This window comes from Staurois parvus, unplaced genomic scaffold (assembly GCF_062004578.1).
Source record: "Staurois parvus isolate SC_StPar_1 unplaced genomic scaffold, SC_StPar_1.0 ptg001328l, whole genome shotgun sequence".
NCBI lineage: Eukaryota > Metazoa > Chordata > Amphibia > Anura > Ranidae > Staurois > Staurois parvus.
In genome coordinates, this window is record NW_028319124.1 from 2,500,718 (window position 1) to 2,519,758 (window position 19,041).

At 41.3% G+C, this 19,041-nt stretch overlaps 1 protein-coding gene across 3 annotated transcripts in view; it reads right to left on the reverse strand.

Annotated features, from left to right (window-relative positions):
* Positions 1–8,128: 8,128 nt before the first annotated feature.
* LOC149436928 (CD209 antigen-like protein C) overlaps positions 8,129–19,041 on the reverse strand; it is a 52,941-nt gene continuing 42,028 nt past the window's right edge. For all 3 annotated transcript variants that reach the window (XM_089661248.1, XM_089661247.1, XM_089661249.1), the window contains 2 exons: positions 11,632–11,738; positions 8,129–9,393 (listed from right to left, as the gene is read on the reverse strand). In XM_089661248.1, coding sequence (XP_089517374.1) covers positions 9,264–9,393; positions 11,632–11,738 — 237 coding nt within the window. In that variant the 3' untranslated portion in view covers positions 8,129–9,263. The remainder of the gene's footprint in view (positions 9,394–11,631; positions 11,739–19,041) is intronic.

Genomic DNA, 19,041 nt, shown 5'->3' on the forward strand with positions numbered 1-19,041 from the left:
TTTTGAATTTTATCCGTTGGGCAATGGGAAACCAGTGGAGGGATTGGCAGAGAGGGGTGGCAGATACAGAACGGTTAGTAAGGTGGATGAGTCTGGCAGCAGTATTCATGATAGACTGAAGAGGGGATAGCCTGTGATGAGGTAGGCCAATGAGGAGGGAGTTACAATAGTCAAGGCGAGATAGAACAAGGGAGTGAAAAAGTTGCTTAGTGGTTTCCGAGGTTAAGAACGGGCGTATATATAATCACAGGACTCTTCAAGACAAGGTTCCACCAACGGTGGCTACTGTGGCTTCACATATAAAGGTGATTTATTAGGATATGCTTTAGATTAGGAGAAAAGGAAACCTATATTTGCTTCTGGGACAGGGACAGGCTATAAGGCAATAGGCACAGGAAGAGGGAGCAGGAACAGGAAAAAAGAAAAAATCTCCCCACTGGTGTCATAGGTAGAAATACAATCCTGAAACTTTTTTCCACCCTATCCGAAAAAAAAAAAAAAAAAAAAACACAAAATATATTTGACTGGAACTAGGCTTTATTACAACCCTTAAAATGTAAACTTAAAGCAGAACTACACTGCATCTAAGCACCACAAACAAAAAATCCTACTTAATTCATTTTTAATATGTAAACCAACCCCCCCCCCCCCAATCCATCCATGTCTCCGTGCTTTATTTTGCTGAGAAATCTCTTTGAAAATCACCCCCCTAGCATTTCTGGCAGTGGCCATCTTGAGTAAGGGCAGATTATTCATGTAGCCTTTACTTCCTGAAATCCATCTGCCCTTAGCCTAGGCATACAGGCAGGAGTTTGTGCTTACCTGAGAAAACCCCTCTTGAAGACTCCTGTGATATATGACAATGTTTGCTTAAGTCTGAAAACAAGGAAGTAACTAAAGAAATTTAAAAAAAAGTTTAAAACAAGTAAATATAATCTACCTTCCTATCTGTTTACTAATGCTAGCAGCATAATGATTAAAAATAGTCGATTTTGAGTGAGAGAGTGAAGTTCCACTTTAGCTAGGGCTGCACAGATACCGATACTGGTATCGTTATCGATGCAAATACTAAGCATCTGCACGAGTATCAGTAAATGTTCTTCAGTCAAATGGACGGGTTTCACCTAGATTCTAAAATTTCTCCCCTAATTAAAACCTGAAATATTGACAGCAGATTTTAACAATAATAAGTATGAATTATCCTACCTAATTAACTAACCTACACTAACTGTGGTTTAGGTAAAACAAATTGTACCTACCTAGGATTAAAGTGACACTGAACTCTGGTTTTAAAAAAATATATCTGATTTAAGTTAATATTCTTAACTAAAAAAAAATCCCCTTTATTGCTCTCAGCCTCCTTTAATTTTCCAATTTTTTTTTTTCTGTGTAAACCGAGTTCCTGCTAGAGGTGGCTATTTTTTTTTCATGGACCTATTGTACGTACATACATAGCTACCATCTGTTTCTTGCTCTCGAGATGGAATATGTGATTTGTAGTGTGCACAGAGCAGTTCACATGACCACAGCTGTTGTGTACTGCTCATTCCAAACTAATTGGAAGTGAAGGGAAAAGAAGAGGTTTGAGAGCAGAAAAACACAGCAAGAAACAATTTCATGAAAAACATATCACAGGGCCATGGTGGGGGGATCCCTGTATCATCCCCCCAAATTCCTCTTATGTGTAATCCACCCTGTGCCTGTTAGGGGTACAGGGTGGTCTGTCCTGATATAGTGTAGACATGTATAGGTGGGGTGGGGGGTTGTCCATTGTTCACTGCCAGGTGGTTGTTCCCTTGTTCATTGTTCTCTGCCATGCAGCTGCATCCCATTGTTCTAGCAAACTATTATGGGATGTAATGTTTGTGTATTGCTGTGGGGGTTGGTCATTGGTCACTGCCATGTGCTGCATCCCATTGTTCTGTGTCTTGGTTTGGTGGGGGGTGTTTCCTGCAGCCCTTCCCCCTGATGGGGCGGCCTGCTGATGTGTTTCCTGTTCCTGGTTGTGTTAAAATAAAGCAGTCCACTTCCTGTCTTAAGGAGAGTCTGGTGCTGTCTATTTCCTGTATGATCAGCGGTAAGGTCTTTGGATGGTGTTCAGACAGGGAAGCAGGAGTCTAACGGAAATACCCTAGTGCAGTTGGGGTCCAGTTCCATTACATACACTATATTACTAAAAGTATTGGGACGCCTGCCTTTACACGCACAGGAACTTTAATGGCATCCCAGTCTTAGTCCGTAGGGTTCAGTATTGAGTTGTTCTACCCTTTACAGCTATAACAGCTTCAACTCTTTTGGGAAGGCCGTCCACAAGGTTTAGGAGGGTGTCTATGGGAAGGTTTGACCATTCTTCCAGAAGCGCATTTGTGAGGTCAGGCCCTGATGTCGGACAAGAAGGCCTGGCTAGAAGTCTCCACTCTAATTCATACCAAAGGTGTTCTAATCAGGTTGAGGTTAGGACTCTGTGCAGGCCAGTCAAGTTCCTCCACCCCAGACTCCCTCATCCATGTTCTTATGGACCTTGCTTTGTGCACTGGTGCACAGTCATGTTGGAACAGGAAGGGGCCATCCCCAAATTGTTCCCACAAAGTTGAGAGCATGAAATTGTGCAAAATGTCCTGGTATGCTGATGCCTTAAGAGTTCCCTTCACTGGAACTAAGGGGACAAGCCCAACCCCTGAAAAACAACCCCACACCATAATCCCCCCTTCACCAAACTTTACACTTGGCACAATGCAGTCAGGCAAGTACTGTTCTGCTGGCAACCGCCAAACCCAGACATGTCCATCGGATTGCCAGACAGAGAAACGTGATTAGTCAATCCAGAGAACACGTCTCTACTGCTCTAGAGTCCAGTGGTGGCGTGCTTTACACCACTGCATCTGATGCTTTGCATTGCACTTGGTGATGTAAGGCTTGGATGCAGCTGCTCGGCCATGGAAACCAACTCCATGAAACTCTCTATGCACTGTTGTTGTGCTAATCTGAAGGCCACATGAAGTTTGGGGTCTTTAGCTATTGACTCTGCAGACAGCTGGCGACTTCTGTGCACTGTGCACTTCAGCATGCACTGACCCTGCTCTGCCATTTTACGTGGCCTACCACTTGGTGGCTGAGTTGCTTTTGTTCCCAGTTGCTTCCACTTTGTTGTAACACCACTAACAGGTGACCGTGGAATATTTAGTAACAAGCAAATGTCACGGATGGACTTATTGCACAGGTGGCAACCTATCTTGCTTCAATTCACTGAGCTCCTGAGAGCCACCCATTCTTTCACAAATGTTTGTAGAAGCAGTCTGCATGCCTAGGTGCTTGATTGTATACACCTGTAGCCATGGAGGCGATTGGAATACCTGAATCCAATGATTTGGAAGGGTGTCTCAATACTTTTGGCAATATAGTGTATAGTGAATGTGTATGGATTTTTTTTAGTGAATAAGGATATTGTTTAGTGTCCCTTTTACTGAAGTATATTGGTGGCTTTGGGGAGAGTTGTACACACACTTGTGTGTGTATTTCTGACAAGTTGACTGTTTGCCATCAGGTGGGAATGGAGTCTACACATGAAAACGTCAATTGCGCTACATATGTTACATATCAACATGCATGCTGAAGTCAAAGCAATAATTCTAGGCCTATTATACATGGTTTCTAATGACCTGCAGGGGCCTTTAAAAGGTTACCTAAGGAAAATGTAGAGTACTAAAGTTTGTTGCTGTTTCCCAGGTGCAAGCAGTTTTAAGTCTTGACATGTTGGGTATCTATTTACTTGGTGAAACCTCATATTTAATATTTTACCAAAATGTAATACATAATGTAATATACAGTATATACATATATGTGCCCTAAAATTAATGGTTGTGTATTTTTTACTGAAATGTGTTTCATAAACCGTTGCATTAACATTGTGTGGCATACTACGCTTTCCAATATCTGTTAATGTTAAGGACTCTATACAGTGAACCTACTACCCCTGATTGACCTTCTAAAATCCAAGATAGCGTTGTGGCGTGATCTTCCGCTGTCCCTGCTGGGGTGTATTAATCTTTTCAAAATGAGGATCCTTCCTCTATTTTTTAAGGAATTCCCTCACTGGGATCCCTTGTTATTTTTTCTGTGCGTCAATGGATTATTCAACTCCTTTGTTTGGGGGGCCTCACCTTCTAGGGTTGGCCTGAAGGTGTTATAGGAGCCCTGAGGTTAGGGAGGCCTTGCACTTATGGACCTCTACAAATACTATTTAGCGGGGCAGGGTATTTTTGCCCGCAGATGGCTTCTTGGGGACGATGGCTAGTCAACCACAGTGCTAGAGGCAGCAGTCTTAGGCTCCTATAAAAGCCTGTAACTTCTGTTATATTGAGGCTCAGGAGCTGACTTTCCTCTTACCGATACCATGCAGGCTACAATCAAAGCATGGGACGTTACCCAGCATATTCCGGCCCCTGCCTGTATGGCTGGGGTGACCACAGAGCGCTATATGACTTTACTTGTGGGTCATTGGCATCTGGTGAGTGAGCAAAGCACCTTGACTATTGGTGGTGGAACACTTGGCAGTGGGAATGGTGGATTATGAAATGTTTCTCACTATTCATGGACTTTATGTTATTATAATTGGTTTTGAGTTTATGGACTGTGTAGGGTTTGGGGCTTTGCAAATAGAATTTTATTTGTGTTTTGCACATTTATTCAAAATTTATGGGTTAATGAGTATATTTAATACACAAGATTATTCTGTAATACCTGATCATTGATTAGCCCGTGTGTGGGTGATTTACATGCTTGCTTTTGTTTTCTTATGTTGATTTGCAAAACCATGCAAAACACTGAAACTGAAAAAAAGACCTTTCAACATAAAATAAATATACCCCCCAAAGTAACTGAAAACCCTAAAGTGCCACCCCCTGAAACAAAGGTGCATTTTTTAAATGGAAGCCTTGCAGCTTTTCCAAATTTGTGACTTATAGCCTGGGATAAAGCTGCACACAATCCAATGAACCCATAATGTTTCTATGATAACTAAGCAGAATGCCAGTTCATGATTATTGGCAGCTTCTTCAAAACTTCCACCATAGCAGTGTTTCTCAACTCCAGTCCTCATGGACCCCCAACAGGTCATGTTTTCAGGATTTCCCTCAGATGAAACAGCTGTGGTAATTACTAAGGCAGTGAAACTGATCAAATCACCTGTGCAAAATAATGGAAATCCTGAAAACATGAACTGTTGGGGGTGGAATGGATCAAAACCTAACGTAGGACACATCAGAGTATTTGGCTGTAAAGCATATGCCCACATTCCAAGTCAGAAACGCTCCGAGTTGGAGAACAAAGCCATAGAAGGCATTCTGGTTGGCTACAGTGAGCAGAGTAAGGGATATAGAATCCTTTGTCCAAAGACCAACAAGGTCACAGTAAGCCGCAGTGTTTATTTTAATGAAAGTGAAGAACCAGATAATACAATTTTTGAAAAATGTGGAGAGGATTTACGCGCTGAATCGGCAAGAGACACTGACCCATGCGAAGCAGGACAAGAGCCAGAACAAGAAGTGGAACTTACAATCAACGATCCAATAGAATCCACTGAACAACAAGAAATCAGAAGATCCTCTCGAATGACAAAAGGGATACCACCCCGCAGGTTATCATACGCTGCTAAAACACATCAAACACAGGAGCCAACATCCTGGGAAGACATAGAAACTTTGCCGAGAAGGGAAGCCGATCAGTGGAGAAAAGCAGTTGAAGAAGAAATAAAATCACTTCAATAAAATAAAACTTGGTCACTAACAGAACTCCCTCCCGGTCGCAAAACCATCGGAAACAAGTGACTGTTGCACTCTCTTCAACTGAAGCGGAATACATAGCAGCAGCACATGCATGTCAAGAAGCCATTTGGATTCGTCAACTTCTACTAGACATGGGACTGAATAGGTCACAACCCACACCCATCTTTGAAGACAATCAGGGATGCATAAAGCTTACACACTCTGAGAAGATTAACCCAAGAACCAATCACATTGATGTAAGATATCATCTGCTCAGAGACATGCAAGAACAAGGGGTTATCGACATCCAGTACTGCCCATCAGAGGAGATGACTGCAGACGCACTCACCAAACCTTTGCCAAGGGAACGTCATTGTTTTCTACAAAAGAGACTAAATGTCATATAATTATGAGAAGGGGTGTTGGGAATACAACAGCATGTACTATAATGTACTACATACAGTATTCTGTGGTAATATCACTTGACCAGTAGATGGCACTGTACGCTAAAGGTCACTAGTTGTGTATGTGTAAAACTTGCTGCTTCTTTCTTCTTCTCTATCATCTCTTCAGGAAGTAATGTGTCTGTTATACAGTCTGCTGAAATGTGCTCTGTATGTTTGTAACTTAAGCCACACAAGTAAAGCCTGAATTCTGCTATCACTACCAGTGTCTTCTCTAACACATAACCAACATGAACAGTGCTTATAGACAGTGTATCAGATGGTCCATTTTATTTACAGCAGCTTCTACAGCTGCTGTATTTACCCATCAAATCCCTGCTTTCATTTTGACAGCTGGTGTTAAGCAGGAGGTGCAAGGGGATGTGGCAGCAAGGGAGAAGGACAGAACGTACTACACACCTCCTGTGTGATAAAGTATTTTTGAATGCATGTGTGCATGGAGCCACCTTCGCCCATACACGTAGGGGTACCTTTAGCCAATGTACATGCTTGTCAATGCCCAGGACCAGGCGAGACCATGCTCATGTGAAATCAACATTAGGGCGGTGCTCCTAGCGTAGACCTCATGCATGCACTTAATTAACTTCTGTTGCTCTCCTGTACCATGCGACTAAGCCATGGGTCTTTGTAATGAGAGTTTGGTCCTAAACTTTTGGGGAACTGGCTACTGGAGTGAGAGTTAGAGCAACGACCCCCTCACTACCAGAGGACCTGTCACCTACACTAGGTACTATGCTTCATGATAGACTGCTGAACCTTTACACCAGTCCTTGGTTACCCGTGGCAACTACTCTTTCTCCACACCTTCTGCTGAGTGGACCCCTTGCCTTCATACCCCATATGTGTTTTACAGGTCCTGTTCTTTCATATGCCAGAAATCTTCATGCACCCCTTTATAGTAACTTCAGACCAGGCTTGAAACATTTAACAGTTTTACTGAAGATTCAGCAACACAGTTCAACAGCACAGCACACATGAAACAGAATCCAGTCCTAACTAATGCAGGTTACCAGGTTCATACCTTCCAGGGATGCAAAGTCCAAGCAGCAAATGTCCAGTGATGGTAGATTCCTGGTCCAGGCAGAATCCCAGCCAATTGACACAGAAAGCTGCCATGTGCTCCAGGGAGGCTTACATATTGCAGCAGTGCTTCCTCTGAAATCCCATGTGGAAGAGAGCCAGAGCTTTGAGCCCTCTCCTTGTATTTATGTAGCTTACAGTAGGGAACAGGACTTCAAAAGCTCAGGAAAGAGTCTAAGCACAGTTAACCCTTTCCCAACCTGGGCAGCCTTAACTAACTGTAGAGGTGGGTTGACGTTCCTTGCATGAGCAAAGTAAATGTGTCTCTTTGAAGATATAGGATGGCCTGTGTACCATGTGTAGATGTGGCTAATGTCAGAAGATGGAGAGGTGGGCAGGGTTTCAGGCCCACGTTGTTTCCTCCTGTTCTGGTAGCTCTGCATAACAGATAAATAAGTGCAGCGCTAAAACAAATAAATCACTATTAAATGTCCGTAAAAATGTGCAAAGTATCAGCAAATGCAGATCTATGTAAAGGTGACAAGTAGAATCCAACTGATGGTGCTCCAAAGGTGTAGTAGAATTACGCACTCACCCATATGCGTTAAGTAAATACGCATTGTATAAAAATATGTAGAGGTACCTTTCAGGTACTGGAAACGATCCTACTCCAGGAATGGTCCTCCCTCTAGGTGTGGTGGTATTGTCAGGAATACTCAGGAATACTGGATCCAGCTGCCCAGAGATCCCTTTAAGGGATGGATGGGTGGGTGTCAGCTTTAAGGAACTCCCTCTCAGGATGCTGATGGATGGCTGGATCAGGATGGGCTCTAGAAATAAAAGGCTCCACACAGGAGACCATAAAGAATGCCCATAGTGTAGTAAGGTAAGTAATACTCAATTTATTGAAATAGTATAAAAGAATTTGCAAATTCCAGGTAAAAACAGCATTAAGAGATGTGACATCTGATGTGACAGGCACATGGACTAACCATCCAGAAAGTAAGATGGCCACCGGGCCTCCACATGGCTCCGGTGGCGTGATGTCACGGCGTCTTTTGCCTCCTCTAACGCGTTTCGGGCGCACGCACTTCTTCAGAGGGCTGATACCAAATTGCATTGAGCAGTGGACAGCAGTGTTAGACTGGGGTACCCTGGGCCTGCCAGAGGAAATTAAATTGTAGGAACATTTTGCAAATTATATTATGAAAAGTGGGCATAACTTATTGTGAGTGGGCATGGTTAAACAGCAAGGGCTCATTTTAAGGCAGCATAAAAAATACTGATTTTCCTCTACAGATGATGTGAAAGTATGTACAACCGCCTCAATGTTTCAAGAGGTTATTGGAAACTGCAGGGAAGAACTTTACGGGTTTCTACACACTTATACTATATGTTGGCTGCAGCGTCATGTTTTCATTTTCCAATCCAATCCTGGCCCCCTGGAGGAAAAGGGGGTCACTAAAGGGTATCTGTGACACTGGCACTTATTGGGATTAATGGTACCAGAAACTGAAAGGTGAGAAGTCACATGGAACAAACTTTAGGAAGTACACTCCCACGACCGTGTGGGATAATCTTTGAATTCTTAATGCAGGGGATTACACAAAACTTAGAGTGGGGTAAATTGTGTGAAATTTGTGACAACTGCACAGTTTAATGGATGACACTAATTTGTTGTACTGGCCTAATCAAGCCACACGGTGAATAGAGTAAAGTATGACTGCTACTGTTCAACATATTTAAAACCTAACCTTACAAACTGAGAAACTGTGATTTACAGAAGAATTTCAGGTAGGGCATTTTTTCATAGTTAAATGAAATTATATATTTGATAACATATTTGATAACTCCATGCTTTGGGAACATTGAACGACCATACATGATTATGGTTAAGTCAAAATTCTTCAAGCTGCATATCGAGCCATTGCTAACATTGGAAAGGACCAACAAATGATGCAGGATATATTTCCAAAGTCCCCAGAGGTGTTCGTATTCCACAGAGCGGAAATTATAATCATAGCAGTCTCTTCTCACAGATGGCATTACTATTTATATGACAGCCATAATCATTCCATTTTCCTTCTCTAAACAGACAAACACAGTTCTCCTTGGTTCCACCATTTGGTTCTCCATTTCCCCAATAACTGCAAGGGAAGAACGAAAGAAATTACAGCACAGATCCCCAACTTTTCTAACCTGCATTCTTATTCAACGACAATGGCAGAAGTTAGCCATTCAAAGTATGTAAATGATTTTAATGAATATTACAAAGAAGACAACCTTTGATTGGCTTCATACAGAAGGGACATTTATAAAAAGTAATCTGGTAGACAGAGAGTCACATGTAGTTCTTGAGCCCCTGGTTGTGACCCACTGTATAAAAGGACAACTATGGTGAAAAATAAAGTATTCTATACACTCTTTTTGCCTAATTCATGATTTCGTTTAATGATAGTATTCAGTATATGTTCCCTTACTATACAGATACTTATTTATGTTTTCCTCTGGATTTAAATGCAGACTGGGACAAACTAAACCATTACCAGGAGTAATCTTTTTTTTTTTTTTAAAGAAGAATTAAAGTAGTTTTAAAAGGTAAAAAAAGTTTTTACCTTAATGCATTACCTGCATTAAAGTAAAAAAAATAAAAACAAAAAACCTTTCACTAGCTGTTTGTCCGCCCCCCCCCCCCCCCTTGATCCAGCACTATGCCCATCTGCAACAGTGCTGTATTCTCACAAATGCTGTAAACGGGGGGCAGGGACAAGTGCTCTGTGTGTATCTATGGACAAGCACAGCCCAGTTTGGGAGCATGCCTGCATGCATGCCCCCTTGCAAGCAGCTTGCTATGGGGGCACACTCAGGGAAGGAGAAGCGGAGAATGCCATTGGGGACCCCAGAAGAGGAGGTGAGAGGCCACTCTGTGCAATGTCCTTGTTCATAGGGCATATTGACAATGCTGCTACCAATTACAAGGCATTGGCTTGGGGTTTATTCAGTCTGCAACAGGAAGTGCTCTAACTGGCAGGATCTCCAGATAAGAAGCCTTGCAATAGACTCACAAAAAATATTTCTTGAAGAAAACACCTGGCTTAGGAAACACCTCTGGTAGTGTTAATGTTTGGCCCAACCCTTCTCATTGTCACTTTTTCTGGAAAGCTTAGGCCCCATTCACATGGGGTAATACCATGCATGACCCATGCCAGGTTGTGTTCTGCCAGCAAGGGGATGCACATGTGCCGATGTCCCATGGTTGTCTATTGGGACACACTGCTGCACAGAGTCAGACATTGTGTCCCAATATGACATGGGAAGGGAGAATGTCACCAGCACACTGAGGATCACCAACATGGGTCCAAAAGTTTTAATGATTGATCACATAGTTACAGAAAGGCAAAGTTTGGGAGTCTCGCAGGACTCCATCATCACATGCCTGATGAGGGAGTCCTGCGAGACTCCGAAACGTTTCATTGCTGTGATCATTCATTAAAACTTTTGGATATTGGTGATCCTCGGTGTGCTGGTGACATGCTCTCTTGCTGATTCTGTTCAGTTCCAGCCAACAGTCACTGCAGCACCCACTTATACACACAGCCATTTTTAATGCTGGAATTTGTGTGTTTGGATTGTATACTTCCAATGACATGGGGGTGCATGTAGCTGTCTGCATTTGGGGACCCACACCCGCATGCCATATTGGGACACAGTGGCTGCATGTCCCAATAGACAACAATTGGACATCGGCGTAGGGATGCTTGGAACACCTGAGCATGTCATTGCCCCATGTGAATAGGACCTTAGTTTGCTATTAAATCTGAAAAAATATAAACGAGGGAGTAAAAATATGAATTCATATACTGAACTCTAACATTACATTATTAACCAAACAGAGCTCTGTAAAAAAAATTTCATAATAATCCTTTAAAATTGCATATACCCCCCCTTCCCTTGAACACCCCAACATGTGAATGAGGTTAATGCATTGAGTAATCTGAAGGATAATGTTGTAAAGAAAAGATACTTTTATTTTTCAAAAGAAAGGATCACAAATCTGTTTTTCATGTGTGCACCAAAACAAAATGCCACCAGAGAGAAAAAAAAATAATATTCTATGACAGTCCTCTTCAGGGACAGCATGTTATGATGGTCAGACCTCTAAATTCTACTCTTGTTTCAGCCTAATGGAAATATATTGTATGCTCTCTTCAAATATGTGTTAATGTCTTAAAAGCTGTTCACAGAAATCTTATAGCAACCGGGTCAAATACAGAGCCCCCCTTTAGTGCACAGATTTCTATCTTTATTTAAAATTACTATATTTTACCTGGCAGATCTGCATTTATTGCATTTTACTAAAATTATAGAATATCCACATGACTTACTTGTATGGCAACCCCGTCCCATCAATCCACTTAAATGTACCATCTGTGTCCACATCTGTCAGACCAATCCAAGTAAATTGTTTAGCATATTTATCCAGTAAGAAGTTCTATAAAAGTAGAGTAAGAAATAAGAGTAAGGCTGTGTTCACACCTGAGCATCGCATTTTTTTCGGGAGTCTTGTTGTAAGTTTGTATGTGCGTTTTGGAGCAATTTTGTGTTTTTGTACAGCATTTTTAAAGATTTTTTTTCACTTTGACTGTTTTTTTTATAGGCAATAGAGAAAAATATCATCCGTTATATCATTTATTTTTCAGCTATTTTAGCTTTCCATCAGCTTTTATTTAATTTGTTATTATTCATGTATTTATTTATTTTGTTAGGGTAAAGGTTTAGAGTTAAGGTTAGGTGTTAGGTTAGGATTAGGGTTTGGGACTAGAGTTAGGGTTAGAAGGTAGGGTTTGGATTAGGGGGTTAATATTTTATTTGTTGACTTCCTATTATTTATTTATTGTTGTTAGATTGTTAAATTACTATCATTATTTAGTTCACTTATTTTTTGTTAGGTTGCTAATTTGTTATAATTATTTTATTAATAATATTAATTAATTTATTTAGTTTTTTGTATGGTTAGGAGTTGTTATTTATTTATTTATGTAATATTACATATTATTTATTTTATTTTTTTTTATTTATGATTGCTTTTATTTAGTTGTGAATTTATTTTATTTAACATTTATTTATTCTTCTTTTTACATTTTTGATTTGAGGAGGAAAACGCTCCAAAAACGTACAAAAATTTATGGTTCGCACTTTTCCATTCATTTTTATGGAATTAAAAATGCTCAAAAATGCACAAATATGTCTGATTTGAGTGACAAACAAGCTCCAGAACTTGTTTGAGCTTCAGGTGTTTGGCTTCAGGCAAGAGTGGAGATGTGACCCATCTCCACTGAGAATTGATTTTTTTTTTCTCCTCAAACATTTTGGAGCTTCAAGCTACAAATCCCTGAGGTGTGAAAGGGGCCTAAGTGTAATACACTCAATGTAAAGCCAAAGGTCCTATTAACAACAGAGTGATGTATGATTGCAACACATGAATTGACTCTTGTTCAATGTTACAGAGTTATAGTGCCCGATCTTCTGTAGAAACAGGTTTAATTTCTGCAAAGCACATAGAGAAAATTTTGAACAAGCTATACAGACTCAAGAAACTATTATTCCTTAGTATAAAATGTTTTTCATATTCTGCCTTAGCTCCTGATTGCTGTTTTGCATCTTTGGATGCACTCCTCTTAAATGCCAATAGTGTCCCTCCCACTTCATTTTTTTTTAAAGCCATCCCTTTCTCATTAATTTTCTTTATTACTGTAGAATTGAGCCTCAAATATTTTAATTTTAGTTTTTATAATTGTTGCCCATTGGAATGCTTTGATAAATATAGTTGTCCTGAAAATGTCCTGAAAGCGGGGGGAAAAAAAAAATGATCCTGCACTGCAAGGGTTAATTGCTCATTTTGTCTGGGAGAAAGGAGAAACCATTTTACTTACCTGATCCTCCTCTTCCCCAGCAGACGTCAGACGGCTCTCCCCCATGGTCTGGTGGTGGACTGTCCCTCGGTGTCTCACATCTAGAGATGGGCTATGGATCCTGCTTTGGTCTTGAATATGTCAAGACACTAGACCGGTGAAGTGCAGGGGTGCAGGCTCTGTGGGGACCGGTCTAGCTGTGGGGAGAAGCAGAGGATTGGGTAAGTAAACTTTTTTTTTGTGTTCCCCTAGACAACAATGAGCAATTAACCATAATGACAATGTACTAGGGTGACTAGTGAACAGAGACATGGCTAGCTGCTGTAGTAGCACTGTTTAAAACAGAGAAACACAACCAAAAAAAATGGCACACAGGCTGCAGTCTGTAATATTTGTTTATAAATGTGATTGCTGTGATTGGTCACAGTGATCACATTGCACAGGACAAATTTTATTGGCCTTGCACTGTGATTTATGATCTGCTGTACCTGAAGGGCACAGCAATCACAGGGCGCGCATTTAACGGAGAGAGCGGAAGGCCCTGTCCAGCCATTCATCTACCATGACTGGATGGCAGGTGGTTAAAGTGTTACTAAACCCACAACAGTAAAATAAGTCTGTATATGCAGTAAAGCATGCTTGTTATACTCACTGAGGAACCTAAGGGGTTAATCCTCTGCATTGTGTAAAAAGGCCGTTTGATCCCGACTTCTCTGCTACTCCTCTTGTTCAAATGTCCACGTCTTATCTCCTGATAAGACAGACTGAACATTAGCCATTCTGCACATGCTCAGTTTAGTGTGTATTTTTAGAGAGTTTTTTTTTTTTTTGGGAGAGTGCATGTGATCAGCACAGGGCCAATCAGCACTGGTCAGACAGCAGTCGGGGGTTTTGCATCCTCCTAGAGCAGAAAGAAAACTCCTCCTACAAGCTTTAGCTAGTGGTGGGCTGGACACTGATAGAAGTCACAAGACTGCTCTTACTGCTGATGAAAAGAGGTATTTAGCAGTTTATATTTACTAAAATAATTGCATTTCTATGTTGTGTGTACTGTGGGAGACCAGATATAGTGAATGCAGGGTCCGGGGAGAGCAGATATAGTGAATGCGGGGTCCGGGGAGAGCAGATATAGTGAATGCGGGGTCCGGGGAGAGCAGATATAGTGAATGCGGGGTCCGGGGAGAGCAGATATAGTGAATGCGGGGTCCGGGGAGAGCAGATATAGTGAATGCGGGGTCCGGGGAGAGCAGATATAGTGAATGCGGGGTCCGGGGAGAGCAGATATAGTGAATGTGGGGTCCGGGGAGACCAGATATAGTGAATGCGGGGTCCGGGGAGACCAGATATAGTGAATGCGGGGTCCGGGGAGACCAGATATAGTGAATGCAGGGTCCTGGGAGAGCAGATATAGTGAATGCAGGGTCCGGGGAGACCAGATATAGTGAATGCAGGGTCCTGGGAGACCAGATATAGTGAATGCAGGGTCCGGGGAGACCAGATATAGTGAATGCAGGGTCCTGGGAGACCAGATATAGTGAATGCAGGGTCCTGGGTTTAGTAACACTTTAAGCTAGTTCACTCAGCAAGTCACTGAAATAATGCTTTAGGACGCCCCATCTTGCTCTAACTTTGCCAGATGTACCAATGTGTACCATAACAGGTGGCATTTCAGTCCCACCCAACAATCTGTCAAGCCAATTTGCAATATACAGAAATAATACAGGTAAAAAGCAGCGTTTAAGGTGTTGCCTCTCAAGAAGCAATAGACAAATCCACGGCTGCAATAACCATTTTATTTTCCAATTCCAGATAATATGAAAGATAAAATCAGTTATAAAAACAGGTATGTTTTAGCATCCTTATGTCATACTCTCAGCACCCTCTAGTGGCCAGCCCACTAGCTGATCAAAAAAAAAAAAAAAACAGTCATCTATGGCCAACTCAAAGGGTTAGTACACCTTTATAAAAAAATAAAAAAAAAACTGCCTATGCAGATAAGAGGCATCTGTAGATATAAACAAACTGTGCAGATTTGCCTAAAATTGAATAATTGACTTGCAATAATGGACTTGCTGTAGAACCAGAACATTGCTAGGACGTTGCTAAGTGAGGCCTAGTCATTACCACTCACCTCTCCCCATCACAGGAGTGAGCTCTCAAATGCTGAGCTCAGATCTACTGCATCAGGGTAGTAAATCTAGTTTTTGGCTGGGCTGTAGGCTGCTCAGACTGATTGCATACTTTGTATTTAGGCTTTCCCTAAGCTAAGTTGGGTTGTGTATTTCTCACTGCCGCCAGTAGGTGTCACTGATACCACAGGTCATAGTATGAGACTTCACAGACTAATGCAGGCCATAGATGGGTCAAAAATCGTCTGATTTTTCGGCTGAAAAAAAAAAAAAAAAAAAAGGCCGAATTTCGCACCGTTAATGGGTTAATTGGTCAGCCGCTTTTTGGGGTTTTGGCACATTTTTTTTTAATAAGTGAAGTTAGAAAAAAATCGGCCGATTTTCCTGGCAATGATGGGCATTTTTTACCGATAAAAAATCTGCGCATGAGCCGTGGCCTGCAAGAAGATGAAAAAGAAGAAGCAGAAGAAAAAAGAAGAAAAAGACAAAAAAGAAGAAGAAAAAAGAAGAAACGAAGAATAGGAATTCCAGTCCGCTATTATATTTGACATGAAAAAGTATTGCGGTTGCAACAATGTATCTATTTGTATCCGAATAAAACCATCTGTATCCTAAATGGATACAAAATGGATACATTGCTGCAACCGCAATATTTTTTCATGCCAAATATAATAGCGGAGCTCTCTGCAGGGACAGAAGTAATTAAATGCCGGCCGTAGATGGGACAAAAATCGGCCGATTTATTTTTACCGTTGGTGGTAACGTCGGCTTATTGAACGACCGATTTTTCTTTTTTTTTTTTAAAAAAAAAACGGACGGTTTTCGACCCGTCTATGACCTGCATTACCAGTAAAAAAAAATGTGCCAAAATCCCAAAAAAAACGGCCGACCATTTAACCCACTAACGGCCTGAAAATCGGCCGATTTTTTTTTTGGCCAAAAAATCAGCCAATTTTAGACCCATCTATGTCCTGCTTAAGTTATGAATATTTATATTTCTTCCAGCCAGCCCAGTAGGAGGTTCATGGCCACTGGTACATCTCTGGTAAGGCTGAGGCCTGGAGAGATGCTGCTGGAGAGAGCTCTGTGACTAGGCCCTGAGGCCTATCTACGCTGAGGTGGTCTTGAGGCTGTCCAGCTCGGAGTGGAGGAAGCCAAGCCAATGTGAAGAGATTCAGGGGAGGCCCCTTTGCTGGAGAGAGCCAGAAGGAAGGCTGGTGTTTCAGAAGGGCCTGGTGACTCACTTGGGAGATGTAGTGGATCTGAAAACACCATTGCAGTATTGCCAGGTCGGATTAAAGGTTCTGATACTGTGAAGCTGGACTTTGTTCTGGGTTCAGAGAGTCCATAAAGAATCTGTTGCTGGTATCTTGGACCGCTAACCCTCACTGCTCCTACCTCCTTTCCAAGTTCAACATTAAAACATTGAAAAGACCGAAAGTGACTGGCAGCCAATTTTCTTTTCAAGATTTCCAATTATAGCCATGGACCCAAGTCTGAGGTAAATGATGGCTAGCTCCCTATCTCTGGAGGTGTTATACTGCCTTTAGGGGGTCAGGAGGGCATCACACCTACATAGGCAAATTTTTGTAAAGGCGAACTAGCCCTTTAGGTCAGATATTTTTCAGCTTCCTTAACAAGACCAAGCTGTCCAGTAAAAGTGACAATTAGAGGGTTGGGACAAACCATTTAACCCTGACAGAGGTACTTATAATGATCAGCTTTTATTTGTTTATGTAAAACCTTTATCCCAAAAGGGAAAAAAAAGCTGTTGCTGTAAAATGTCTGCTTTAATTTGTCGATCTAGTGGTCCATCTAAATCTGCTGGTGCATCTGACACAGATTGACAATGTTGTTGTCCAAAGTTGCCTCTATTGCCCCTTCATCCATAATTATATCTATGAGAAGCACTCTAGTGGCGCTAGAGAATTAGGTAAATTTAATGGCTCACTCAGTAGTTGGAGTGAGCATGTCTGAGTAGAGTTCAAGCCCAGGTCAGTCCAGGTTAGGCTGGATGACTAAGCAGTTTGGGCCTCTATCACCTCCACCTGGTTCTGTAGGTCCATGGAACCTTCCAGAAGCTAGTGGGTGGAGGAGTGGAGACATGGATCTGCGTATTCATGGGAGTCTGACCTCTGGAAGTGTGGCAGACTGCCCCTAGATATAGGGAGTCACCTCAGCAGGGGTAGAGTGGAATATGGATTACTGAAGCTGCTGCTGTGTGGCCTTAGAAGGGACCCAGGCGAGAAGTGGTTCTGCCTCCAGGCTGGGAGACTGCAGGAAACATAAGGAAGCTGACAGAGGGAGCTCCACTACCTTACAGTCCACCAGGGAAGGGCAGCCTCTAAGCAGGGACAGAAACTATGCGAAAGTAGTAAAAGAGCCTTAGTATATAAGTAACAAGCTGCTATGCACAAAAAAGGTACCAATATCACCCTAAAAACAACTATATATATATATATATAGATAGATAGATAGATAGATAGATAGATAGATAGATAGATATATAGATATATAGTGCAGCGCTAAATAATAATAAAATAATAAAAACAAATATATGTATTAGAATGAAGATTAATCCTTAGTAAAATCTAGATGTATAAATATATAAAAGTTCAAAAACGAAGAAATGGTCCAGGAACTCAATATAAAGATTAAAGTGCTCAGGTGACACAGAAGTCCGGTATCCGTGTAGTAGTGATAAGGCAATGCGCACTCACCAGACGCGCATATTAACTGCCCTTTTGTGCATAAAAAATCCAGATGTCATCCGATAGTGAGATTAATCACATCATCAACAAAAACTGGAAGGTACTAAAAGCGGACCCAGTGTTGACTAATATATTACCAGAGAAGCCTGAAATAGTGTTTCGCAAGGCTACCAGTTTACGACATTACCTCGCACCAAATGTGATTGACTCACCCATGAAAATGTCCCTGTTTAAAGATTTAAAGGGATACTACCCTTGCAACAAATGTATAATTTGCACATGTGACAATAATAGGAAGCGTAAACAAACTACATTTATGTCACAAACAACTGGAAAAATGTATAATATTGACAAATTCATCACCTGTAATAGTAAATTTGTAGTTTACCTTCTAGAATGTCCGTGCAAGTTGCAATACATAGGGCGTACCACCAGGAGACTCAGGGACAGGTTACGAGAACATGTCAATAACATTAAACGTGGATACAGAGAACACTCAGTCTCTAATCACTATAGGAGGTTTCACAACAAGGATCCAACCTCTTTAAAATTTACAGGCATCAACTTAATTAAACCACACTGGAGAGGAATACACAAGAGAAGGGCGGTTTCTCAGCTCGAAATGAAATGGATATATGAACTTCGTTCCTTACAACCTAACGGCCTCAACATTGAGGTGTATATTAATTGTTTCATAGAGAACAGTTAAGTTACCATCCATTTCTAATAAGATTAGGACTAAATCAGATATATTTGACATCCGCCTTCTTTTCTTCCCCCCCTCCCCTGCTCTGCCCCTTATTTGTTTTTTTCCAATTTTAGTTCTTTTATCATCCTAACCATTATTTTAAAATAGTGGTCTTTATATATATTTTTTTTATATATTATATCTGATCACATTGGTGTATATTTTACTAGTACTATCCCAATAGAGGTATAACGAGATTTCTTGTACATATCTGGGAATATTTGTTACTATCTAGGCACAGTGTGATGATTCTTTAACACCTATCCATACTTCATTTAGGCACATATAGACTATA